Source organism: Echiichthys vipera (assembly GCF_963691815.1).
Source record: "Echiichthys vipera genome assembly, chromosome: 18".
Taxonomy (NCBI): Eukaryota; Metazoa; Chordata; class Actinopteri; order Perciformes; family Trachinidae; genus Echiichthys; species Echiichthys vipera.
In genome coordinates, this window is record NC_139843.1 from 28,262,128 (window position 1) to 28,290,041 (window position 27,914).

At 42.1% G+C, this 27,914-nt stretch overlaps 1 protein-coding gene across 10 annotated transcripts in view; it reads right to left on the reverse strand.

Moving 5' to 3' along the window:
- Window positions 1-27,914, reverse strand: part of exoc6 (exocyst complex component 6) — a gene marked incomplete at both ends in the record, with an annotated part of 109,144 nt that overhangs the window by 70,588 nt on the left and 10,642 nt on the right. For 9 of the 10 annotated variants that reach the window (XM_083933016.1, XM_083933014.1, XM_083933015.1 and 6 more), the window contains 9 exons: window positions 63-146; window positions 1,049-1,117; window positions 1,405-1,560; window positions 1,657-1,807; window positions 3,105-3,158; window positions 12,457-12,502; window positions 13,404-13,494; window positions 18,283-18,330; window positions 23,927-24,098. In XM_083933016.1, coding sequence (XP_083789142.1) covers window positions 63-146; window positions 1,049-1,117; window positions 1,405-1,560; window positions 1,657-1,807; window positions 3,105-3,158; window positions 12,457-12,502; window positions 13,404-13,494; window positions 18,283-18,330; window positions 23,927-24,098 — 871 coding nt within the window. Of the gene's footprint in view, window positions 1-62; window positions 147-1,048; window positions 1,118-1,404; window positions 1,561-1,656; window positions 1,808-3,104; window positions 3,159-3,701; window positions 3,985-12,456; window positions 12,503-13,403; window positions 13,495-18,282; window positions 18,331-23,926; window positions 24,099-27,914 lie in introns of those variants that run through there. The other variant, XM_083933018.1, reaches the window with a different exon arrangement.

The following is a 27,914-nucleotide window of genomic DNA, read 5'->3' on the forward strand; positions in this document are numbered from 1 at the left end:
ACACTGCTCCTATATTATCTATTGGCTGAAATGTTATCTAATCCTGTTTGTGTGTTGCTCACCATGTTAGACTGAGGTTGCAGTACGAGCCGAGCCTGTTTTTTCCTCTGTTTCCTGTAGTAGTTCTCAAATGTTTCTCGGTCACCCTGCAGACACAGAGAAACAGATTTCACTAACCCCTCCAAAAGTTACTGACAATGACAAACAGGTCAGAATTAGTTCTGCTGTTACAAGCCAGATGGTCTTTATATTTATAATATGAATAGTAATAGCATATTGGAGTATGATTTAGGGAACTATGGCTCTTTGAACAAAATGGGTACATTACATTGCAGTACATACATAGGAGACACTTCAATAATGCATCTTTTAAAAAGGTAAACTTTCTCCAAGGAGGCTCAATCTGAAAGTGTCACTCATGTTCTTTTGTGGAAAAATTAAAATAATGTATAGAGTATTATCCAATACTACTCTTTGAGCAATAGCACTGCAAAGCTGATGGCAGGTGATCAAATGAAAATGAACAGAGAGTAATAGGCCTTGAATCAATATGATGGTACTGTTCTGCTGCTACGGTGAGGTCATCATTACAGAGCAGAGGTCTTACAGAAATATTTAGTACATTTTTTCATCATGTTCATGTTCAGTTCATCTCATCTTCATCCGCTTATCTGGGGTCGGGTTGCGGGGGCAGCAGCTTTAGCAGGGGACCCCAAACTTCCCTTTCCCGGGCCACATTAACCAGCTCTAACTGGGGGATCCCGAGGCGTTCCCAGGCCAGTGTGGAGATATAATCTCTCCACCTAGTCCTGGGTCTTCCCCGAGGCCTCCTCCTAGCTGGACGTGCCTGGAACACCTCCCTAGGGAGGCGCCCAGGGGGCATCCTTACTAGATGCTGAAATTATAATGCTGCTACACCACATCAGTGCTAGTAACCCATTTTGTGGATATTTGTGTGTGTGTGTGTGTGTGTGTGTGTGTGTGTGTGTGTGTGTGTGTGTGTGTGTGTGTGTGTGTGTGTGTGTGTGTGTGACAGAGAGACACCTACCAGCACAGTGTAAATGTGTAAACACCGGTAGACAGGTGAGAAGTCCACCAAGTCCTGAGCTGTAAGAACCTATCAGAAAAAAAATATTTCTTTAGCATTTTCTACATTTCTCTACATTTCCCAGTACTGAATACAGTAACCAATGAAAACCAGCAACGAAGACAGAGACGCAAAACTGAGAAAGCCATTAGAATTATATGACAAAAAACTAAACTTTACCTGCCTTTTCTATTAACCTTTCACACAATGGCAATATGTGACACCCTTGGAATGATAACGGCTTAGTTCCCCTCATGATGCAGCCTGTTTGTCTATATCAACACATGGTTAAAAAAAAAGTGTAGCTCCTGCTTTACCTCTTCATCTGTTTCTTCCTCATCTCCTGTGTCATCATCCATCAGCAGTCCGTTGTGAGTGTGTGTTTGTCCATTGAGGAAGTACACAGGCTTGATGTAGTGGCCAATACTGGCCTGCTTGGCTACTGCACTGTTAAAGGCCCGGTGCTGCTGTGCCTGGAGGAAAATCAACCCCCAAACACACACCCCTATAAGCTGGTAAACAGCTTTACACATCTATCACAGGAATTGTTAAAATACAAACACTCATACCTGTCTCATGGCAGTCTCTCCAACCTTGTCAGAGTGTTTTCTGATGCTCTCCAGGAAGTCCTTGAGGTCTGACATGGAGATCTCCTTGATCTCCTCTCTTAGTCTGGGCAGGTTTTCAGCCATAATCTGACAGAACCTGTACTGACTCACCCTGCAAGAGACACAGCAGAAGCAGCACAGTTAACTCCTCTATAAAAGGACTATCTAACCAGCATTGTGAAATTTTATGAAAAAGAATGTAAGAATGTAATACAACAGCTGGCAAATCAACAAAATCAGTCTATCTACTACTACCCAGGCAACATTACAACATTAGGCGTGTTTCCATTAGCCCTGTAGAGTGGCCTCCCGGAAAGTTCCAGGGCAAGGCCTCTCAAATGGCCTTTCACTCGCCGTGTTTCTATTACAAAAAAGGAGAGGGACTCAAGAGGTGACGTATCATTCTGAATGGGTTTCTATCGCCTGTGATCAGCTGTTCAGTGATACAGTATTTACTTCCTCTAAATGAGAAATACAGAATAGTTGTAGTTTGATTTAAGGTGGCCCTTATTATTCATAACGTCAACTTACACACTCCACCTTAAATATTCAAGGCGCTGTAAAAGTGTTTGTTGATAGACAGGCTGTCACTCCGCTGCAGTACGGTGTGTGTCTGTGTGTGTGTGTGTGTGTGTGCATTTGTGTCTAAATGGGGGGGGGGGGAGAGAGAGAGAGAGAGAGAGACAGATGTATGGAGCGTAACAATAATCAGTGAGAAGAACTTTTAAGCCTCTTTAGCGCAGTGCTTTGGTTTTATTGCCAACCACTTCACTGTTTAGTTTCAGTCCCATGCATCATTGACCTGACAACCTTTCTGTCTGCTAATATTCCTCATCTAACTACATCAGAAGTGTACACACTGCCCAGCCTTTTTAGAGCAGGAAGTTAGATAGTTACAGTCTATCGAATTTTGATATCTATCAAACTATATATTAATAAACACATCGGAATACGTATATTGTTTATCTCTATTACATATCTATATTACAAGTTCACCCTAACCCTTATAACTTGTTCCACAAACAAACTTTTCAGATCTATATAAGAAGTCTGCAAAAATATAGATTTGTATAAGCAGTGTTACTCACAGGATTTTGTGAGAATTGTGCACTTTTTATAGTTAAATGCATCCATCTGGTGCGCTTTGAAAGCTAAATGAAGTATGTATGAACGGTAATGACAATAGATATGAACTGATGTTCAATTATTTCATTGTATAGATTTGAAAGGTGAAGTCACACCCATAAAACCTGGTCAACAAGTTTTGTAAAATAGAATTTAAAAAAATACTAAAACGTAACTTTAGTGATGTATTGTTTGAGACAGTCAGCATAAGCAGATTTTAACATTGCAACATGGCTTTTTTCTCTAAATCAGAGTCACCGCTTATTTTAAGTGACAAATCCTACCTGGGAATGAAGACCTTCTCCAGCTGCTCCATGGTTTTCAACGCAGCATAGTATCTGCAGGGACAAACAGTATAGCTTGAGTTTGGATGCAATCACAGCTATGGTCCTTTATTCAGAACTAATGAAGGATAGCTTCACTGCTTCAAATAAAGACCGTCTTGCGATTGGATCACACTAGCTGCAATGCCAAATTAAGCCAAGGACATTCGAATTAGACTTCTCTTTATTGATCCTTTGGGATGACTCCTGCAAGGAAATTAAGATTCCAGCAGCTTACAAAAAAACAGAAGGGAGGTATAAAAAATACAGTAAAGGATAACCAGTAAACCCTTAGTAGATAAATACAGAAAGTATTAAAAAAAATGAACAGTAAGCAATAAACTCTTAGGTAGATGTAAGAATACAGGTAAAATAAAATTCACAGAAAGTTAAATCAGATCAGTTAAATGTAGAGGAAATGTATAAGTTAAAATTTTTATGACTGTATATGACAGAAATGAGCAGTACGGTTAAATTATTGCACTTAAGTGAAGGATAAAGTTATTGCACAAAAAAGAAGAAGATAAGTGTCCAGGTATGTAAGAGTAGATTATTAACTGCACAGTGAGTGGCTCCCACTCCTTCCCTTCTGTCCTCTTGATTTCCTCCTCCCCTCGAGTGAGGAGTTGTAGAGTGTGATGGCCTGAGGGATAAAGGATTTCTTGAGCCTGTTGGTCCTCGCTTGGACAGGAGCAGCCTTCCACTGAACAGGCTCCTCTAGCTGCTGAGGACGGTGTGCAGGGGGTGGCTGGCAATGTCCAGTGTCCTTGTCCAGTGTCCTCCTCTCTACCACCGAGTCCAGCGAGTCCAGTTTCATGCAGACCACATGACATATAGGGGATTTAGCAATAAATCCAAGTCCAAGTCCATTTACCAAGTTTCGATAAGGATGAGTGGAATAAAAAAAGATGTCTCTGGTTTTACTGCTTTGATTTTAATCTTTTTTTAAATGTGATTCGGGAGTTCAACAGTGCCGACAGGTTCTATTTTAACGGTCAAATAAACCGAGGGGAACAATGACAGCAAGCAAAATAGTTTTTTGATGTACAGTATATGACAAGTGGCTACCTGACCAATGTTTTAAGAAAGATAAGAATCATTCTGGAGCTATCTTGTATTTTGTTGGATGCTGCCTGGTAACATAACAACCAGGAAAACACAACAGTGGCAAGTATGGCAAACATGTAAAACAGGTGAGTACGTGCCGATGTTCTAAAAGTGCTTGCAGTGCTTCCAGAGAGCATACCCCCTCCTGATGGGCCCACTGCTCACATTGTAAGGCCTAACAAGGCAAACACAGAGCAACATGTTTGGAATCGGATCATCACCCCTCTGAGTTTTTTTGTCGTCCAACTGCTTTTTTGAATATCTTCAACGGACCAAATTTGCAGTAAACACTCCGACTCCGCATCAGAACACCGCCAACCCTTCAGCGGCATCTTTTTAAATGTACGTCACAGGGAACAGTCGTATATAAATACTCTCAGGACCACCGTCAGTGCTCATGCTCGTATACGTACGCATGCTCAAACTCATACAAGTACTCAAACAAGTACTCAAACACTCCGGTTCCGGGTCGCTGCTCGTGTGGTCGACCGGTCGAAGCACAGAGCAACTTTTAGCGTTATTTAGCATTTATTACGTTTTTCTACTTGTTTTATGTATATATTTGTTACTTTCTAGTTTACCCTTTGCATGCCACACACGCCGAGTGTGTTTTCTAACTTTTCAACTACGTTACATAGACGAAGCTGACTTTTTTTCCCTTGCCCGTCCCCTCGTGACGCTCTCTTTGTTTACCTTCCTGTTAACCCCGTGACTGCCGGACAACGCGGAAGTTCTTCTCCTTGTTTTTCTTTTCCTATTTCACCCGGCATTTAAATTCTCCACTCGGCATGGATATACCCGTGTTTTTCATGGCCATTCTTCAAGTGTGGTTTCTCCTGGAGTTTGTGACGGCGAGCAGAAACAACGACCAGCGGAACACGTACTCCAGAGAGACCCTACTGCAGCTCGGACTCCATCCTCTACACGCCTTCGCCGTAGACTCGCTACCGAAGGAATTACTGCGGAGTAACTCAACCAGCCATGACAAGTCCACACACAAGAATAATAAGGTAACCAGAAGGGGGAAGAGAAAGAGCGGAATCAGGGCCAGGCTCAAACGGGAGACTTGTAAACAACGGCCGCTTCCATCTATCGTCTTAGCTAATGTTAGATCCCTCCGGAATAAAACGGACGAGCTACAAGCTAACGTTAACCACATGCATGAGTACAGGACTGCCTCAGTTCTTGCTTTTACTGAGACGTGGTTAAATAAGAACGACGATGACAATGCCCTGCACGTTGATGGCTTCGGCCCCCCTCTAAGACTTGATCGAGACAGTGAGCTCACCTGTAAACAACATGGCGGCGGCGTGTGTCTGTATGTTAACACACGAGAAACTGTGCACCCCGGACATTGAGCTTCTGGCTGTCTCCCTTCGCCCTTTCTACCTACCCAGAGAGTTTCCTCAGCTCTTTGTCATCCTGGTTTACATCCACCCCAGAGCCAACGCAGTCACAGCCACTGAACACATCACAGACTCTTTAAACAAACTGGACCACATTTCACCAGACTCTCCCAAATTCATCTTGGGTGATTTCAACCACTGCTCCCTGGACAAATCATTAAAAGGTTATCAACAGTATATCACATGCCACACACGCCAGGAGAAGACACTGGACAAGCGCTATGGTCCAGTACACGACGCATACAGATCGGTCGCCCTCCCGCCTCTGGGCTCTGCTGATCACCATGCCATCCTGCTTGCCCCGGCTTACATCTCTGTCATGAGAAGGGTGAAGAAAGTTGTCAACAACATCAAGCAGTGGACCAACGAAAGCATCATCACACTCGAAGGATGCTTTGAATCCACTGACTGGGACAACCTCCTGGCCCCCTCTGATGACATTAATGAACATGTGGACACTGTGTCATCGTACATCTCCTTCTGCGTGGACAACATCATCCCCTCCAAAACGGTCACTATCTACCCCAACAACAAACCCCGGATCACCAAAGAGCTCAAGGAGATCCTCAACAAGAAGAAAAGGGTCTTCTTCACCGGCTCTGAAACGGAGAAAAAGGAGGTCAGCAGAGAGGTCAAGCATGTCATAAAAACTGCCAAGCTGGTGTACAAGAACAAAGTGGAGGAGTGCTTCACGCAGGATAACCTCCGCTCAGCCTGGCAGGGACTCAAGAACATGGCTGCTGTGAACACTGCTGCCAGCAACACAAAAAACATCCAGGTTTCAGGCAGCAGCTCTTCATCTCTCCCCAACGACCTTAATTCTTTCTACACAAGGTTCTTCCCTGCTGGAAGAAGCGATGTCCAAGCTCAAGCCCAGTGACTCAGCAGCTTTCACCTTCAGCGCAGAGGACGCGGTGAAAGCCCTCAGGAAGACATGGGAGAACAGCTCACCTGGCCCAGACAACATCAGCGGCCGCGTCCTGAAGCACTGTGCTGAGCAGCTAGGGGGCGTGTTTCAGACCCTGTTTCAAAGATCAATGGACAGCAGCATAGTCCCCCAGCAATGGAAACACTCAACAGTTATCCCCATCCCCAAGAAGAGCGCCGTCAAATGTCTGAATGACCTCCGGCCGGTGGCCTTCATCACAAGAGAGGTGAAGGCCACCGGCCGGAGGTCATTCAGACATTTGACGACTGGAGAGGATCATAAAACAACACATCATCAGGGAAACCCACTCCCAGATGGACCCGCTCCAATTCGCTTATCGAGCTGGCAGGGGCGTCGATGATGCAAAAACATTCATAATAGACACTGTTCACAAACACCTGGAGCGCCCCAACACCTCAGCCAGACTCCTGTTTGCAGACTTCTCTTCTGCATTTAACACCATGCAGCCCCACATCCTGGCTGACAAACTCTCAGCCCTCTTTCATCTGGACCAACAGCTAATCCTCTGGATACTGGACTTCCTGACCAACCGTTCACAGAGAGTCCTGGTCCACAGCACCTTCTCCGACCTCCAACACACCTCAACCGGCTCCCCTCAGGGCTGTGTGCTCTCACCTCTGCTCTTCATCCTCTACACCGATGACTGCAGAACCACACAGCCTAACTGTCATCTGGTGAAGTACGCTGACGACACCGTCCTCCTGTCTCTGTTGTCAGGCCCATCTCTGCACCACGGACCAGCTCTTCAGGAGTTTGTGGAGTGGTGTGACAGCTCCTGCCTGGAGCTGAATGTCAACAAAACCAAAGACATGGTGGTGACCTTCTCCAACAAGCAGAGGGAACTGGCTGCATCAGCAAACACCGTGATCCACGGGAAGCCTGTTGAAGCAGTTGAGGAGTACAGGTATGTGGGCACCATCTTCGACAGCCTGCTGAAATTCTCCTCCAACACAGAGGAGATTCTCAGGAAATGTCAGCAGCGGAAATACCTCCTTTGGAAGCTCAATTCCTTTGGTGTCAGCAAGAACATCCTCCTGACCTTTTACTACTCCTTCATCGAGAGCATCATCACGTTCTCCATCACATGCTGGTTCTACTCCACCAGCCTCCAGAACAGAAACCGCCTGCAGAGCATAGCCACGGTCTGCTCTAAGATCATTGGACTTCCTGTAAGAACTCTGTCGACCATCCATGAGCAGCAGACACTCAGGTGAGCTGGTCGGATCATGCAGGACCCCTCTCATGCTCTCTTCTCAGCGTTTGAGTGGCTCCCCTCAGGACGCCGTCTTCGCTGTCCCGGCTGCAGGACACAGAGGAGAAGAGCAACCTTCATCCCCAGGGCTGTCAAGCTCCTCAACTCTTGACCCCTCTGACCATCCCCCGTCCCCACTCTTGACACCCTCCCCTGGACACCCCCCCTCTCGCTGGACACCATCACCCCCCACTCCAGACACACTCCCTGGACACCTCACCCCCCTCTCCACCCCGGACATCCCTCCCATAACCCCTCCTCCGCCCTTTTCCAGACACCCTCCCTGGGCACCATCACCATCACCCCCCCTTCCCACCCCTGACACCTTCCCTGGACACTTCACCCCCTGGACCCCCCCCCCCGGACACTAGCCACGTGAATTGGCTACCTACCTCCACTCCTGTCCTCGAAGCTGTGAACTACTGGTTTGATGCACTACTCCACTTTATTCTGTTCATTCTGTTTATAATGTTACTGGTGTGTTGCACACTTCACTTATTTATTCTGTTTACTATGTTACTCCAGTCTGTTGCACTACTCCACTTACTCATTTATTCTGTTATTATGTCCACACCGGACTTATTCTGTTACTATGTTCTTACTGGCCTACTTGATTCTGTTAGTTATTTTAATTTATGGTATTATTGCACTGCTCCACTTTATTCTGTCTATCAGGTCTTATATTGTATCCATCATAGCACTATGGTCACTTTATTTTTCAGTATTCATCTGGTTACACAGAGCTAGCATATACTTAGACTGCTGTTTTCCTGCCATGCACCACTATCACTTTATTATTTAGTATCTGCACATAGCTTATAGTTATATATTATATTTATTCTCTATTACTGCACTATAGTTCTGTTTACGTCTGCTCATTACACATATGTATCATGTCTGACCACATCTGAATCCGATCACTGTCCACTTATATCTTTTCTGCACTACAGTTCTGTTTATACCTGTTTGAACAGTCTACTGCGTGTTTACATCATATACACCCGTTCACATGTCTGCTTACATCTGATACACGCATGTCCTTCTACATCTCACGCCGACGATGTTGCCCGTATCTAACCTGTACTAACACACTAACATCCTGACACTTATTCTACCTGTACTAACACACTACATCCTGACACTTATTCTACCTGTACTAACACACTACATCCTGACACTTATTCTTCTTTTACACTTTATTCTTGTTGTTAGGTTAAAATGTCTTTGTATAGTTGCACTGTCGTTATTTGCTGCTCTGTGTGCCCTGAATTGCCCCCCGGGAACAAATAAAGTTTTTTGAATTGAATTGAATTGAATTGAATTGAAACACGTGTAATCGTGCTTTCCTAAAGCCCACCTCTCTCAACCGGGCTGCCTTGGCCCAGGCACGACACACTTGTACTCACACTGGTCAAACAAACTAGACTTTAGCTGTGATTCATGAGTAGGCCCTTATTCTCAATGCCTATTTGGCTACCTATGTTATAAAGATATTGAGGTCTTTCATAGTGTGCCTTTGGTCAGTGTGCTCCCATCATTAGGCTGATAGGCAAGCTGCGAAGGGATCTAATTGGTCCGTCAGTGAGTGTAAAATGCATTGTAAACACATGAACAGACACCAGCCTCATAAATTGTACAGTGAAAAGGTTTGTCAGAGTGCAGAACGCCAGGACGGAAGACACAAAGACTGCAAGTCGCAGGACATAGAAGAGAATGTGACCTGGCCATTGGCACATACAGTACAGAAAATAATGTGCATTTCTCATAAGTGCTAGGTAGTAATATTGCATCAGCAAAGTCTCTCCAAACAAAGATTTCAAAGCAGACTGGGGTTTCAAGATGTACTGTTCAAGCTTTTTTTAAGAAGAACAAGGAAACGGGCAATATTGAGGATCGTAGACGCAGTGGTTGGCCAAGGGAATTTCCCTTCGATATTGGAAAATGCAGTGCCATCAGGAGGAGTCTGGCCAGAGGTGGTCTTCATGGCAATGTCGTGCCCAAAAAGTCAAATATCAGATGTTGAAACAAGGCCAAAGACTCAACTATGCACGAAAACATAGTAAGTGGGATACAAAAAATGGCAGCAGGATCTCTGGACTGATGAGTCTAAATTTAAAATATTTGGCTGGAGCAGAAGGCAGTGTTTTGCCAATCAGTTTGAAGAGCGGGTTGGCCAATTTTTAAATTCTTCCCTACTTGTGTCATGGTCGTTGTGTCCTTGGGTAAGACACTTCACCTACCTTGCCTCGCCTGAATGTGTATAACTGCTGAATGTGTAGCGGAATACCTTCAAATGACGACCAAAACAAGCTTGTCTTTTACTGTGAACATTTACTGCTCAATATGCTGCCGTTTTCAAGCAGCATGACGGACATTTTCTCATCTCGGTCTCACGTTCATCTCATCAAGCTAGTGAGAAGACAACAAAACTTCTGTGTAGGCTACTTCAAAAGAAAAGGACTTTCTGTGACTTCTTCCCTTGAGTTGTTTGTGCTTTCTCGTCTCTGCCGTGGTCCTGCATGACTCTTCCTGCTACTATTATCACTATTAGTCATATATACTATCACTAGTCTTTTAAACTATGGATTTTGTAGCCATAAAAACAACATCAGTGGTATGTCTCGCTGTGTCGTAGCTGCTGTTGCCGCTACTCATCATTTATCATGTTTGCCATAATTATTAGCATTTTCATATTCTATCACCATAGCTGTGCTTGTTTCTACTATTCTGCTGTATTAACTGCCATAACATATAAGTCATATTCACATTACTATAGATATTATTATAGGTACCGGAAGTCTGTCTGTCTCTGTCTTTGTCTCTGTCTGTTCCATCTGTCCATCTTTTCTCTCTTTCTCTCTCCTTTTCTTCCCCCCCCAACCGGTGCAGACAGATGTCCGTCCTCCACAGAGCTGGGTCTGTTCCACGTTCCTGCCTGTTAAAGGGAAGGTTTTCGTTGCCACCGTACTCTACGGGGGAATTGTTGGGTCTATGTAAATCATAAATAAACCATAGAGTGTGGTCTTTACCTACTCTGCAAAGTGTCCTGAGATAGTAATATTGTGTACATTTCCCACATATTAACTATAAATCATGTACTGTAAATATAATGTAAATAGGCATATTCTAACGACACTATAACATTTCCTTCAGACTGTATTTAAACTAAACAACATGAATTACTTATTTAAGTGCCTTAACAAACATTTCACAACATCCTGCCGCCCGATGAACTGTTGTTCTTATATTCAGCCTATCACGTCGGCAAAGTTCATCGGTCTCCTTTTTGTAAAGAGTCCCATCTTTCACTGTCCCTGTGATCTAAGAATTAAAAACTTTCTCTGTCATCATCTCACGGATTTCACAGGCTTTCCAACTGCTCATCTATACTGACGATATTTGGTTGACGTGATGACCAAGTGGTCACTTGCTGTCCACTTCCTGTGATCAGCTGTTTCCTGCTTTTAAAACTACCAGCTGTGGGTCGCACAACAGTTAACGTCATCGACACCTCCGCCCAATGTGCCGGCAAGCCGCAAAACTCTATTTACATGGAAATCCAGCCACCAATATGTGTAGGGTCTGAGCCGGTACATTGGGGGCTAAATCGGGCTGGCATTATACCTTGATCTGTCTGAATACGTGGACTAGGCCATAGGGATGGATCGATTCACAAAATCCACTGTTCGGTTCATATCAGGGTTTTGGAGTCACGGTTTTCGGTTCGGTTCAGGGTTTTTTTCTATTTCTTTTAGATTCTAAAAATACCATGTATCAGATCAATAGCCTAATAATTAGATTATTTTTAATCAGATATTCTTAAGGACATGTCATACAAAAACTGAAATAATGAGGTAGCTTGTTTAGGGACATTGGTGCATTTACGCATTTATATATTTATTTGGCAAGAAGGTAAACAATTGTTTTCCTTCTAAGTAAGACTATAAACCCTTTTACATTATCAAATCTTAGAAAAAATGAAGAATATAGGTTTTCTTTCACTTAAATGCGCACAAACAGCAATCACTGAACTGACTGAAATTGGCTACATCAGTGTAAAAACTCCTTTTCTCTCCTTCTTCTACCTAACCGGTCAAGCCAGATGTCCGTCCTCCATAGAGCTGGATCTGTTCATTCCTGCCTGTTAAAGGGAAGGTTTTCGTTGCCACTGTGTGCACAAGATAGCTGGATTATTACTGTATATAGATATGATAATTATTATTAGTAGTATTATTACTATTATAGATAGTGCAACTTTCTGCTGCTCATGGAGAGACTGTTGGGTCTCTGTAAATCATAAATAAGTCGTAGGGTGTGATCTAGACCTAATCTATATGTAATGTGTGTTGAGATAACTTTTGTTATGATTTTGCAATGTAAATAAAATTGAAATGAACTATAGTGCTACAGTACATCACAGATGTACAGGGTGGGACAAGGATGCGGTCATCAGTAGTTGGCAAGCCAGATTATTAGATTGGGGTGAAGTTACTCTTGAAGAATCTTAGTACGTTCAGAATTCTAAAATTCTTGTAAATTGATTTTAATATCAGTTATACATCAGTGAGATCATGTTGAAATGATTTGTGAGATGGATACCTTTTGGACTCCAGTTGCTCCTTTAGTTTGCTGTACATTTCTAGCACTACAAAGAAAGAGAAGACAGGAACAGGATCAGTAACAGGGTTTGTTGGTACAAGCAACTCACGTTTACTCCAAAAGAACAAATTTACTGTATATACAGAGATGCAAAGGTATAAAGGCTGTCGAAGTTAACGTGATAATAACATGTTCACAAAATTCCTCTTAACACCACTAATTTTTTGGAAGTGCACTTAACATCCGCTCCTTCTGTGATTATGACCCTCTGCAGCAACATTGTGGATAACAGGCAGAAACCAACCTTCAGCAAAAATGAATAAAAAGAGTCTTTTTAATTGAAAGTTCGGCTTCAAAGCCAGATGGTTCTTTTGACAAGACCGAAGTTATCTGCATTTACTGTTACTGGGAACACAGAGTTAACAGCATAGTACATCCAGGCTCAAATACCACTTGCTGGCCAAGCATACAGGTGATGCAGAGAACCCTCCTCCCCCTCGCCAAAGGCAGACTATGCTGGATAGTTCGCACTACTCGCAGATCAGTCTTGTAACGTGCAACAGAGAAAATTTGGAGCTGTTTGCCAAGTAAACGTCCAGTAACGCCTGTCCTCTTGGATCCTTCTGTTGGAATATGGACCGGGCACCTGATATTGTGCCTTTTATTCGTAAATTTGCGTTACACAAACGGCAAATATCCTTTACTGACATGTTGTGTACTTTCTGAGCTTTGCCTCGATGCTCTGTTCGTACGTCATAAGCTTAGTTGATCTGATTTGTTGATTTGGCCCGATAGAGAGATGATTTATTCAATCAGCAACCAGTATTTTCGCCCCTTCCCAAAAGCTCTACAAACGAGAGTTCCCAGATGGATATGTTGAGCAAATGCACCTCAATAACACTAGAATTAAATTGAGCATCATATGGATACACAGGCAGCAGTGGTACCTGGTATACAGAGCTGGAGCTTCTCGACAGTGGTGGCCATGTTCCTCTGCTGGACCCGACAGCGAATTACCTCCTCTGTCTGAGCTGTCACCTGAGAGAAGGAACAGACAATGGAAGGAAACAATGAGAGAGGCAACCACATAACTACTGGGTTAACTGAAACGTACATGTCTAAATGTCTAAATCCGTACTCTGAATTTCTATCTGAATTCTAAGAGTTTCTGTCAAATTTAGTCCTTAAATCTGATAAAGTAATCATTTCAGGAGATTTTAATATTCATGTGGACATTGATAATAATAGCCTTAGTACTGCGTACATAAATCACTCACTGTTTTAATGACACCCTCGACCTTGTTTTGGCTTATGGTGTGGAAATGACATAATATTCTTTCCACAGAACACTATTTTATCAGACCATTATTTAATAACTTTTGAATTTGTATTAAAGGACTACTCACCTCTGGGCAAAAGTTTCTACACTAGATGTTTATCTGATAGCGCTATAACTAAATTTAAGGAATCGATTCCATCTGCATTTAATTTAATGCCTTATCCTAATATTCAAGATTCCTGCACTAACATCAGTATCTCTGAAATTGATCACCTTGTTTACAGTGTTGCAGGCTCACTACAAACAACACTTGACTCTGTTGCTCCATTAAAAAAGAAGATAATGAAACAGAGGAAGTTAGCACCGTGGTATAACTCACAAACCCGTGAATTAAAACATGTATCGCGAAAATTAGTAAATGGCACTCTACTAAATTGGAGGAATCTCGCTTAGCTTGGCATGAAAGTCTAAAAACATATAGGAAGGACCTCCGTAATGCCAGAGCAGCCTATTAGTCATCTTTAATAGAGGAGAATAAGAACAATCCTAGATTTCTTTTCAGCAATGTAGCCAGGCTGACAGAAAGCCATAGCTCTATTGAGAAATGTATTCCTATAACCCTCAGTAGTAACGACTTCATGACCTTCTTTAGTGACAAAATTATAACTATGAGAGACAAAATCAATTCTTCAGACCAAGGAACCCAGGAACCAACTGTACGACCTGATATGTTCTTGGACTGCTTTTCAACAGTCGACCTTAAAAAATAAACATGTTCTATTTCAGCATCAAAGCCTTCTACCTGTCTCCTAGACTCTATTCCGACTAGGTTTCTTAGATATAATTAACATGTCTTTATCAGCAGGTTATGTACCACAGTCTTTTAAAGTAGCTGTAATTAAGCCTCTTCTTAAAAAGCCCAGTCTTGATCCTGAGGTACTAGCCAACTATAGACCTATATCTAACCTTCCTTTTCTCTCTAAGATCCTCGAGAAATGAGTCGCCAATCAGCTGTGTGAGTTTTTACATAATAATGAGTTATTTGAGGACTTCCAGTCAGGATTTAGAATGAATCATAGCACTGAGACAGCACTGGTAAAAATTACTAACGACCTTCTAATAGCTTCAGACAAAGGACTTGTCTCTGTACTTGTTTTACTAGATCTTAGTGCTGCCTTTGACACTATTGACCATTACATCCTGCTACAGAGACTGGAGCATCTAATTGGCATTAAAGGAACCGCACTGAGCTGGTTTAAGTCATATTTATCAGATAGATCTCAGTTTGTACTTGTTAATGACAAATTCTCCATTCACACTAAAGTTACTCACAGAGTCCCACAGGGTTCTGTCCTTGAACCGATTCTATTCACCTTATATATGCTTCCCTTAGAAAATATTATAAGGAAACACTCCATAAACTTTCATTGTTATGCTGATGATACACAATTATATTTGTCGATCAAACCAGACAAAACCGATCAGTTAGATAAACTTCAAATGTGCATTAAGAAAATAAAAAGCTGGATGACCTGCAACTTTCTGATGTTGAACTCAGATAAAACTGAAGTCATTGTACTTGGCCCCAAAGGCCTCCAAAACTCAATAGCTAAAGACATTGTTACTCTGGATGATGTTGTGTTGTCCTCCAGCACCACAGTAAGGAATCTGGGTGTTATTTTTGATCAGGATATGTCCTTCGATTCTCACATAAAACTTACGACAAGGAATGCATATTTTCACCTGCGTAATATTGCGAAAATTAGGAACATTGGGCCTCATTTATCAATCTTGCGTGAAAACGGGCGCAGATATGAGCACAGAATTGGTCGTAACATGTTACGCCCTTAAATATTCCTGGTTCGGAGGCCTCGCCCACTGAAGTCAAACACGGAGAGACGAAACACTTGTAAGAAAAGAAACTTTTCCGACACACATATCGGCATCCTGACATTCGAGATGGAGCAAAATAAAGATGTGCTTTTTGTCAGTCTTAAGAGTGGAATAAAGGGGGCCCATAAAAACACTGTATGGAAAAGAATAACGAAGGCAGTCAACCCGAAGCAGCGCTCCACTTAGACCTGTGTGTGCACTTTTGGACAGGTGTCGTGCCGTATTCAGCACCCCTGCCGTGAAATGCACCCTCTCGCATTATAGGTGATATTCTGGATCAGAAGGCTGTTGTTTCCACCTATAGGAGTAGTTTATATACAGGTAACATTAAAAGCACACACTTTTGAACCTATTAATTGCAAGAAAAACTGGGATTATATTTAGGAAACGCTAAGTCAAATACATTCAACTTGCTCAAAAGATCCATTTCTTTTTGTAATTATGGCTGCAGTATATTTCCACAGAACATACAAAAAGGTGTAGTTTTGTGTTCGCTATTACCCAAGTTTGTGATTTTAAATCTTTAAAATAGTTTAAAGACTGTAAGTAACCAATGTTCTGACAGTTGTAGGTTACCTGTATATAAACTACTCCTATAGGTCGAAACAACAGCCTTCTGATCCAGAATAGCACCTATAATGCGAGGGGGTGCATTATACGGCAGGGGTGCTGAATACGGCACAACACCGGCGCTCTTGCTCTGTAGCGGGGTTTGCCAGCGGGGTTATTAGGTATTCTGTTAGGGGATAACCTTTGTCACCTAGAAGAACCATACCAAGATGTTAATCATCTGATACCTTGTTTGATTTAATGCAATTTATCGAGGGTAGCCACTAACCGAGCAGATGACTTTGGCTCTGAGGTGCGTCTTGCTGCAGCCGCGCGCCAACACATTAATTAATTAATTCATCTCCAACCGCTTGTCCCTGTCGGGGTCGCGGGGGGCTGGAGCCGATCTGTTCAGAAATATAAAAAAATGTGTGTGTGTCCCTGGCCACCTGACCACCACTTTTAAAAGCCATAGCTTGTCATCACAAAATACCTGTACATTTATCGAGTGGTAGTTTTGGCGATTGATGAATGCGTAATCATTCATGGATGGTGCCTTCAGGTGCACATGAGTACAATCAATTGCTCAAACCACAATTTTTAATTTTTTTTATTGGTTTTAAGAAACTGTTTTGATCTGTTCTTAATATGACTGCTTATGCTTAAGGACAGCTGAGGTTTGTTAATTATTTTCAGCCAGATTTTGCTGTGCTGCACCGCAAATACACAGGCCGAAATTTGCGTACACGACCTCAGACCAGACGTGAGATTTGATCGTAGCTCCCGCTCACGTCCAAATTGATAAATTCCGGAGTTTGCCAGAAAATGGTCGAACGCACGTTTTTCGGCCGTACGTTCATTTGATAAATGAGGGCCAATGTGTCTCAGAAAGATGCAGAAAAACTAGTCCATGCATTTGTTACTTCTAGGCTGGACTACTGCAACTCCTTATTATCAGGCTGCTCCAATAAGTCTGTTAAGAGTCTCCAGTTGGTCCAAAATGCGGCAGCTCGTGTACTAACTAAAACAAATCAAAGAGAACATATTTCGCCTGTATTAGCTTCTTTGCACTGGCTACCTGTAAAATCTAAAATAGAAAGCTCTTATTGGTCAGGCTCCGTCGTATCTTAAAGAGCTCATAGTACCGTATTACCCGACTAGATCGCTGCGCTCTGAGAATGCAGGGCTACTAGTCGTTCCTAGAGTCTCCAAAAGTATTGGAGGCAGAGCCTTCAGCTACCAAGCTCCTCTCCTTTGGAACCAACTCCCAAGTGTTATTCGGAATACAGACACTGTCCCCATATTTAAGAGTAAACTTAAAACTTTCCATTTTGATAAAGCTTACAGCTAGGGCTTACTAGCCCTTAGCAATGTTGTTATTTTTAAGCTGATTTTGTTCTGCTTAATTATGCTGCTATAGGCCTAGTCTGCCGGGGGATAATACTTTTCCAGATACTCTGAGCTTCTCTCCTCTCGGTCTGTATCATTCATGCCTCATCAGTGCATGTTACTAATTCAACTTCTTCCCCGGAGTTGTTTGTGTTTTGTCGTCTCGCAGGTCTCTGCTGATCGTGGTGGTGCATACTGCCGTGGTTCTGCATGACGCTTCCTGCTACTATTATAATTTATAACCTTAGCTGTGCTTGTTTCTACAATTCTTCTGTATTAACTGCCATAAAATATAAGTCATATTCACATTACTATAGATATTATAATAGTTACTGGAAGTGTCTTTGTCTCTCTCTGTCCATCTGTCCGTCTTTTCTCTCTTTCTCTCTCCTTTTCTTCCAACCGGTCAAGACAGATGGCCATCCTCCACAGAGCTGGGTCTGTCTGATGTTCCTGCCTGTAATAGGGAAGGTTTTTGTTGCCACCGTACTCTACGGGGGAATTGTTGGGTCTATGTTTATCATAAATAAGTTATAGAGTGTGGTCTTTACCTAGTTTATAAAGTGTCCTAAGATAACTTTTGTTATGATTTGGCACTATAAATAAAATTGAATTGAATTGAATTAAATCAGAACTTTTTTGTCATGTCCTGAGGGCAAAATAAAAAGCAGTTTAGTCTTGTGCACATTCATGCATATGCGGATATGTGGACTTACCTCCCTCCCAGCCTCCTGTAGTCTTCGATTAGTGTCTGTCACTTGACCCTTTCAAAACAAACGTAGACATCAGTTTAACTGCACAGCCTCAGCATTTCTCCTTTTATTATTTCCTTCCTCTACCTATGGTTCCTACACATTTTTGTTTATTGTCAATATTACCATGAAAACACAACTAGTAGGCCAAAACACATTAGTGAACCACACTGTTGCACTGGGTGACATGTTCCTTCATTACCAATAACACACACACACTGTATTTTATTTTGACTCAATCCCTCACACAGTCATGCTGCCACAGATAAACACTAGAGCACCAAATGTGGATTAATCTGCAGCCGGAAAAAGTCCCCAACAAATTCACTATTTCCTCCTGTTTGAGTCGTGTGTTAAAAACTACAGTCACAATCTGTTTCGGAGGTTACTGAGCAATAGATGACATATAAGATATTTTTGTGAACTGTTTTAAAGATTTAGGTAATGTAAATAAAAGCTACTTTGTTTATTAAAACTGCACTGGGTACTACTGTGAGTTGAAAACACAGGGCCCAGGTTTTAATCTTGAAACATTAATATTGACAAATCTTGCAAGGTTAAGTGAAACAATTGAAGGTCTTCCTGTGTGATTAAGGTGAAGCTGGTGTACTGTATATGTTGAGGTTTCTGTGAGTCACTTGTGTTAAAACCTTCAGATTTTGGTTGTGTTCCAGCCTCGTAGGGAGGCACTTGAGTTTCTTCATGTTTTTAAAGTTGATTCCTTTTTGAGAATGTATAAATACAATGGTCACAGTTCAGTCATCGATGCGGTCACATGTCTATCTTTTCTTACTATCTCCGCCTGCTCCTCCTCTTCATGCCCTCTCTTTTCCCTTTCTACCTCCCTCGCTGCAGCCATGTAATCAGCTCATTGTCCATGAAGGGGCAAGAAAAAAGGCAGGCAAATTCCGATTAACCAGGCTGTGAGGAACTGAACCCATCGTCAGCGCACTGGGCCTTTCATGGAGTTTAATGGCTCGCTCTTTCTCTAAGATTCAGTGACAAACTTCACGATTCTGGATGGGGATTTTTGAACTCTTGGCTCTTGTCACACAGCTGAGAGCTGTGACCCAATTGACCAGTCGGCTTTTTGATGACAGTTCTTTCAAAAGGTCTTATTCAAAACGGCCAAAACAAAGTTCAGTATGGAGCCACTTTAAGACGTAAGCTCCCGCAGTTTTGTTAACATCAGACTGCAAGTTCTAATCACAGTGCCGCACCTGACAGACCTGAAGCCTCCGTATGTGACGAGGAAGTAGCTAATAACTTCAGCACAAATTGTCCAATCTGCTCCAAACTTCTTCAAATCTCAATGTTCACTCATAGTCAGAGCGCCCCCTATTGGCAACAGGAAATATGTGGCTGTTTGAAGGTGTCATACTTTAACAAACTCCTCCTAGAGATTGAATCCCATTACCTTCAAAATCAGCCTGTACCATCTAAAGACCTTAGTGATCAAAGTTACCTGTTAGCTGTAACTTGAGCAATAGTTGTCCAATCTGCCCCAAATATCTCATGCATAACAAGATCCCCGCCCTGAACAGACCTAGATGACGTCGTTGACTCACAGTGAGCGCGCCCCCCTACTGGCAGACCTTAAATTACAGCCCCTCCTCCAGGTTGGATGTACTTTTATGAAACTCAGCAGGCTTATATAACACCTTCAGACATACAATATAGGAGTGATATCCTAAACTCAACAGGAAGTCGTCTATTTTGGATTTTATGGCCATTTTCTGACATTTGCATGTGTCAAACTTAAACTCCTCCTAGAGATTTAAACTGATCAACTTCAAGACCAGCGAGTATCATCTAAAGACCTGGTTGAGCATGTGGTCATGGCATGGCAGTGAATATTGGCGCGTTTCCATGAAACAGGACAATTTAAGTTATTAGCTACTTCCTATCTGCTGGAAACTTCTGATGGTTGATGAGGGTGCTGCCCTGAACAGAACCACATTTCAATATACACTCATAGTCAGAGCGCCCCCTATTGGCGATAGGAAATACGTGGCATTTTGATGGTGTCATACTTTGACGAACTCCTCCAAGAGATAGAATCTCATGACCCTCAAAATCCTCCTAGAGATAGAATCCCATGACCCTCAAAATCAACCTGTGCCATCTAAAGACCTTAGTGATCAAAGTTACCTCATATCGGTTCTTGTTTCTGGAGCGTCTGGCCGTGGCCTGGCAACGAATATGGCGTCACGTTATGAAACACGAAGTTGCGGATCCGATTCACATCAAATTTTCAATGTGTGGTCTTGGTTGGGTGTACAGCAAGGCAAAGCAATTTTAATAGTTGCTCTTTAGCGCCATAGTAAGTGGAACAGCTTATGAAACAGGAAGTTGCTGTAACTTTAGCATACAATGTCCAATCAGAGAACCCCAGCCTGAACACACCAACATCTCATTACACAACAGGAAGTCAGCCTAATATGACAAACTTCATCCGATTTCAGTCAAATTTTCAATCTGTGTTCTTCATTTGTTATACAGCAAGGCAAAGCATGTTTGGTAGATGCTCTCTAGCGCCACACGGTGGACGCAGGAAGTGGGGGAAAAGTTTCCAAAGGTTGAGTGCGGACCTGTGCACTTCGTGCAGTGTTTGACGTTCACTGAGACACCCAGCCACATTGGCCGGAGTCCGGCTGGTTGCCACAACATGCACAGGGTGCTGGGGCCCGTTCATCACTGCTTGCAGCTTAAATTGTAATTGTCATTGTCACATTCTTTCACCTTGGCTGTGCTTGTTTCTTGCTGTTCTGCAGTATTAACTGCCATAACATGCAAGTCATATTCACATTACTTTAATCATTAATATAGTTACTGTTATTTTTTTGGTTGCTTGCATCTCTGGAAGTATGTCTCTGTCTGTCTTTCTTTGTGTCTGTCTTTGTCCCTCTCTTTTCTTCCTCCCCAACCGGTCAAGACAGAGGGAGGTCCTCCATAGAGCTGAGTCTGTCCGACGTTCCTGCCTCTTAAAAGGAAGGTTTTCATTGCCACTGTAATCAACGGGGGAATTGCTGGGTCTATGTAAATCATAAAAAAGTCATAGAGTGCGGTCTATACCTACTCTGTAAAGTGTCCTGAGATAACTTATGTTATGATTTGACACTAATAAATAAAATTGAGTTGAATTAAAAAACTGAATGGCAGAGGAGCTTGAGAAGAAGGGCTGCACTGTTATCAATGCATCAGGTGATGCAGACGTGGACATTGTCAAAGCTGCAGTCAAGGCCTCAGAATATATGGTTGCTGGGATGGACAATAGAGGCCTCTATTTTCGTTCAGACAAGTCCAAAGCTACTTAAGTGTGCAACAACAGTGAGATGAAACAAGTCCTGGGTAGTGACTTGTGTTCCCAGTTGCTTTTTATTCAGGCCTTCACAGGATGCGATACAACTTCACACATTTTTATTGTTGGCAAACAGACAGCGTTCCAGAAAATTGTTAATGGTGAATCAACCATCCAGTCCTATGCAAATGTGTTTCTGCTCCCACATCTATCAAGGAATGTCATCAAGGACCCTGGGACCAGTTATTTGGGGAGTTATTTGGCGGAAAGAGTACCAATTCACTGGCCTCTTTGTGTGCAAGAAAATTGTTACAGCCAAATCATTTGTTAGCCCAGAACGTCTGCCTCAAACTGAGTCCTCAACCAAACACCACTGCCAAAGAGTTAACTTCCAGATCATGGTGTGAATTGGAAAGGAAGGTGTCATGAACACAGTGGATTGGGGATGAAAACTGGTGGACAACTGGTACCTGCCAGCAAAACTTCCTGCCGAACACACCGGTGCAGTTGCAGGGCATATGGACTACCATGCATGCCTGCTTGTGGACCATGTCAAGTTGGGAATCGTGAGAATCACTATAATCAACCACTATGGGAGTAAGAGTATGATGACTAATGGTAAATCTAGCAATTAACAACTGAAGAAAAAGTAAAATATATGTATGAATAAGAAAAGTATTAAAAAGAATATGTAAAAAAAAATAAAACAAAGAAATAAAGCACTAGTGAGCCTTCACGTGGCAGCCATGTTTTGACTAATTGTACCACTAGGGATGCAAACATAATTGTTAATAAGAAATTACTCGATGAAAATAAATAGATTGCAATTAATCGCGAATTAAATCAGTCATTCCCCGTTCAGTCCACAGTCTCCTATAGCATGTGTAACCTGATAAGTTAATTAGGTCGGTAGGAACATTAGGATTTAACCAGCTCTCAGAAGACAGAGAAAATCCAAATTAGAGTCAATAAGTAAATTCGGGATGGGGTCTATTTTAGGTAGTATGCTTCTTATATTTATATGTCCTCCCAATATTCCTTTAGATTTAGTTCCAGATGATTTTGGCATGATTCACAGTTTGAGAGTCTTAACTGCCTTTGTTTCAGTACTGAGCGATTAGTTAATGTTTTTTTTGCCGCTGAAGTAGCAACAAGTGGTAGATTGTATAGCTCAGCACTTCCATCCGAGCCTGAAGGGTATGACTGTAGCTGCCGCACTAGCCCGACAGGCTCTCCCAGCACGCCTGTGGACTCCCAGCAACCCAGGGGGATACCTCCAACATCGATAAGTGGACTAGCTTGTCCACCCATCCATTCCTCCTCAGCAGAACCCCACTGATAAGAATCCTCTCCGGCCAGTCGATTCCACGACCCGTGTCCCGGCTAGGACAGACGCTATCTGGCATCAGAGTTTGTGGAGTCAGAGGTGTATTGCAGCAGGGTTGTGATAACTGGTGGAGTGGATTAGTAACTTCAGATGATTCCATCTGCATCGGAATTATATTTTGCTCGTTTGAAATAACTGCTAAGCCCTTATCATGCCATTATCGACTAACAGACACATTGCCAACCACTGGCAACAGGAAATCAGACTTATATGAAAAATTTAATACGATTTAAATGAAATTTATATGTCTAAAGCACACTACTGCAGCACCCTGACGCGCATGGGGTGCTAGGGCCCGTTCATCGCTGCTTGCATCAATAAGATCAAATTTTTGATTTGTCAGAGATTTAGTTTGTCGGATTAAGCAAAAAAATACATTTCTGATTTACCTGAGGACTTTTTCCTTATTTTACATTCTGTCATACACTATAATGTTAAAATATTGGATGTTCATATTATCTGTGGCCAAAGCTTCAAATGATGAGGTTAACATATGTAAAAGTAATCCCTGTAAGCAAAGAGGGACATTCTCAAAGCTCAAGAAGTATTTCTACTCTAAAAAAAGTTTTTTTTTAAACTTAAAGAATGTAAACATATTCTAGCAGAAACACAAAGTACAAGTTTGAACCTACTGTATAAATAAGCAGTATTGGTCCCCTTCAAAAACACAATATTACCTTCACATAAGTTTGGGAGGACTGCTCCACAGATCACTGAGGTAAGCCAAGGTGATAAATAGACCTTTTAACAATTACAAGGTAAGGGGGCACACACAGGCTACTGTGTAATGAAGACAATTTCACCAAAGCACTGTTCCAATAATACATATATAATGTAATATGTATCATAATGTAAAAGCCCTCTAAAACTGTGCTGCAATTGCCACTTCTGGTCTGTTGCCTTATATTCATCTCTCTTACCATCAGTTTCTCAGCATCAGCACGGACTTTGAGGAGCTCTGTGATGGCATCCACAAAGCCTTGGTGGTGGAAATTGCACATCTTCTCAATCTCACGGTCATGGTTCCTTATCCTGGCATCCAGCTTTTCCATGAAGCGTTTGTGCGCATTGGGCTGGTCATCATAAATAGATCTGAGAGACAAACAAGGTGAGGAAACAGGAGTTGAAGGAAGAAGAGGGGTGTAAGGCAGGAAGGGAAAGATGGCAAAATGGTGAAAATAGTCAGAACAGAATAAAAAATGATTCGCTCATATGTCATTGTGCAGCCTGAAAGAGGTTCCTTACGACAGCTGCAACCGCCTGGAAAAGCTGATGCATCATATTTGCATGTGTGCCAAGGCTGTCGCCAGTGCAGAGGTATAAACATATGTGAATGAGAATAACTATATTGTAATTTAGCTGCATTTAGTATAGATGAACATAGAGAGCAGGGGCCTTTTGTCAGTGAGCAAACACATGATGAAGACATTTACATGGGTCAAATAATTTCCAATCCAATTTTTGATTACTACAGCAGATCTATTGCAGAGGGGTGAGGGATGCACTAGCTAGCTAATTCTTGTTTAATGTAATGTTATCAACTGCTCATAACATATTTCTAAGCTACTGCAGACATGCAGTTTCATGGGGAAAAAAGCCCTTTGTCCCCGTTTGTCACTCGGCCTGAGGAGAAAATGCTGTTGTGGCACGGTTTTTGTTACTAGGGCTTGTCCCTGTCAGGGTCGCGGGGGGGGGTGGGGGGGGTACCCCGCCTCATCGGGCTTGAGGCGGGGTACACCCTGGACAGGACGCCAGTTTATTGTAGGGCAAATAGAGACGAACAGAGACAGACAACCACACACACACTCACACCTATCTGGGTGTTATTTTTGATCAGGATATGTTCTTGGATTCTCACATAAAATTAACAACAAGGACTGCATATTTTCACCTGCGTAATATTGCAAAAATTAGGAACATTGTGTCTCAGAAAGATGCAGAGAAACTTGTCCATGCATTTGTTACTTCTAGGCTGGACTATTGCAACTCCTTATTATCAGGCTGCTGCAATAAGTCTGTTACGAGTCTCCAGTTGGTCCAAAATGCTGCAGCTCGTGTACTGACTAAAACAAATAGAAGAGATCATATTTCTCCTGTATTAGCTTCTCTGCACTGGCCACCTGTAAAATCTAGAATATAATGTAAAATCCTTCTCCTTACGTACAAAGCTCTTATTGGTCAGGCTCCGTCGTATCTTAAAGAGCTCATAGTACCGCATCACCCAACTAGATCTCTGCGCTCTGAGAATGCAGGGCTACTCGTCGTTCCTAGAGTCTCCAAAAGTAGAAGTGGAGGCAGAGCCTTCAGCTACCAAGCTCCTCTCCTGTGGAACAAACTCCCAAATGTTATTCGGGAGGCAGACACTGTCCCCTTATTTAAGAGTAAACTTAAAACTTTCCTTTTTGAAGATTACAGCTAGGCTTACGAAAAGACTTTATTCTGCTTAATTATGCTGCTATAGGCCTAGTCTGCCGGGGGATAATACTTTTCCTGATACTCTGAGCTTCTCTCCTCTCTGTCTGTACCATTCATGTCTCATCAATGCATGTTACTCAGCTTCTTCCCCGGAGCTGTTTGTGCTTTGTCGTCTCGCAGGTCTCTGCTGATCGTGGTGGTGCCTGCTGCCGTGGTCCTACATGACGGTCCTATCGTAGCTGCTATTGCCACTACTCATCATTGATCATGTTTGCCACCACAATTATTATCATTTTCATATTCTGTCACCTTAGCTGTGCTTGTTTCTACTATTCTGTTGTATTAACTGTCTTAACATATACGTTATATTCACATTACTATAAATATTATTTTGCTACTGTTAGGCTTTGCTTGCATCTCTGGAAGTGTGTCTGTCTGTCTCTCTCTTTCCATCTGTGTGTCTTTTCTCTCTTTCTCTCTCCTTTTCTTCCTCCCCAACCGGTCAAGACAGATGGCCGTCCTCCACAGAGCTGGGTCTGTCCGACGTTCCTGCCTGTTAAAGGGAAGGTTTTTGTTGCCACCTTACTCTACAGAGGAATTGTTGAGTCTATGTAAATCATAAATAAGTCATAGAGTGTGGTCTTTACCTACTCTGTAAAGTGTCCTGAGATAACTTTTGTTATGATTCGACACTATAAATAAAATTGAATTGAATTGAACCTACCGGCAATTTAGAGTCATCAAAATTGACTCTAAATTGGACTGTGGGAAGAAAACCGAAGAACCCGGAGAAAACCGACGCAGACATGGGGAGAACATGCAAACTCCACACAGAAGGGCCCAGCCGGGATTCTAACCAGGAACCCTCTCGCTGTGAGGTGACAGTGCTAACCACCACACCACCGTTAAGCTCGTCATAATGCCTTTACATCCATACGGTGCTACATTCCTGCTGATGTACAATTATGTGCATCAAAATTAAATGGGCCCTTAGACTGGGTATCCTCACCCCTTTCTGCCGGTGATTTTAATTCGCTCTGCACATGGGTCTGGAAAAGAGCAGGTCTATTTCTCCTGTTTCCTATCCCTTTTTTCTGGATGTTTTTTTTTTCACAAAATAGGGTTTTTTGTTAAAGTGCCTTGGTTAGCACATGTTAGTACAGCAGTGGTATACGTATAATGTTAACTGCTGTAAAGGTTTTCATTTCCTACATTATTCCTTATAATTCTGTAGCCTAAACGAAGAGGTTCTTTTTCATTGTGTGACTAAAGAAATATTTTTCAATGCAAGTTAGTTTTGAGTTAGCAAATTCCCTATGCATAAAATGGAGGAAAAAATAACTTCACAACTTAATTTTCTTAAGGATATCCAACAAATATATATGGTTTCACTAACCTAATAATTCAGTGTAGATGGATCTCAAGACAACCTCATGGAAACAACAAATGTTACAACAGCTCATTGTAAAGCCATAGAACTGATATAATAGCAAGGATTGACTAACTCTGTGAGGCCATAGCCAACACTACCAACAATTGCCATTTATTTCAGCTGGAGTAACAGCTCTATCTAGTGGCACTGTAGTGAACATGCTACATTGATAAATTGATGATAATAAACTAAACAAGGACAAATCAAAAGTCCTAGTTACTGATCCAGAATATTCAAATAGAGAGACACTGTGCCTACACTTCACTATCTCAGCTAATTACTACTCAGGCAAGAAATGTTTGTTGTTAACTATTGAGTCTGGTGATTCCAGTCACAACACAAAATACATTATTATGTAACTTAAAGAATGACAGTTTTAATGTAAATACTGTGTACTCAGTGACTCCAAGTGACTCTCTCAATCTCAAAAATCGACAGATCTTCGGCAAAAAGCTGGAGGTAGGGACGCTGTTCTCAGGTCCTTTGTCCTTTTTCATAGATTTAATCAAGTAAATGTTACTCCTGAGCAGTGGTCTTTAATTTTACTTGCCCTCGCAAACACCACAAAAGACAACTATCATGATAGTTTAAAGTGGTTGAGGGTCATCTGGCATGATGACAGAAGAGGAGTCCGCACGGAGATGCTTCATGCAGGTAGGCTTACTGTTTGTTGTTGAGCTACCAGAGGCTTTGAAGTGTTAGCCTATTTCTTTTGTCAGGCTACGTCAAAGTATAGCATGTAGAATGTAATTAATTCATTTCGGTCAGTCCGCAGACAATTTCCTGATCCATTGTTGAGGAAAGTGGATCTACTAACTGTAATGATCACTGTTCTGTGCACTTTCCTTTTATTCTGTCCTTCCCATGTCTCTTGTTTGCCTGTTTTTATTGATGTATTACTCTTGCTTTGCTGTTTTTATCTGTTGAGTTTGTTTTTTTTATCTGTGCATTGTAAGGTGACCTTTGGTGTCATGAAAGACACCCTCAAATAAAATGTATTATTATTATTATTATCTATTGACATTTTTTGATTTAGACTTTATGACTTAATTTACAAATAA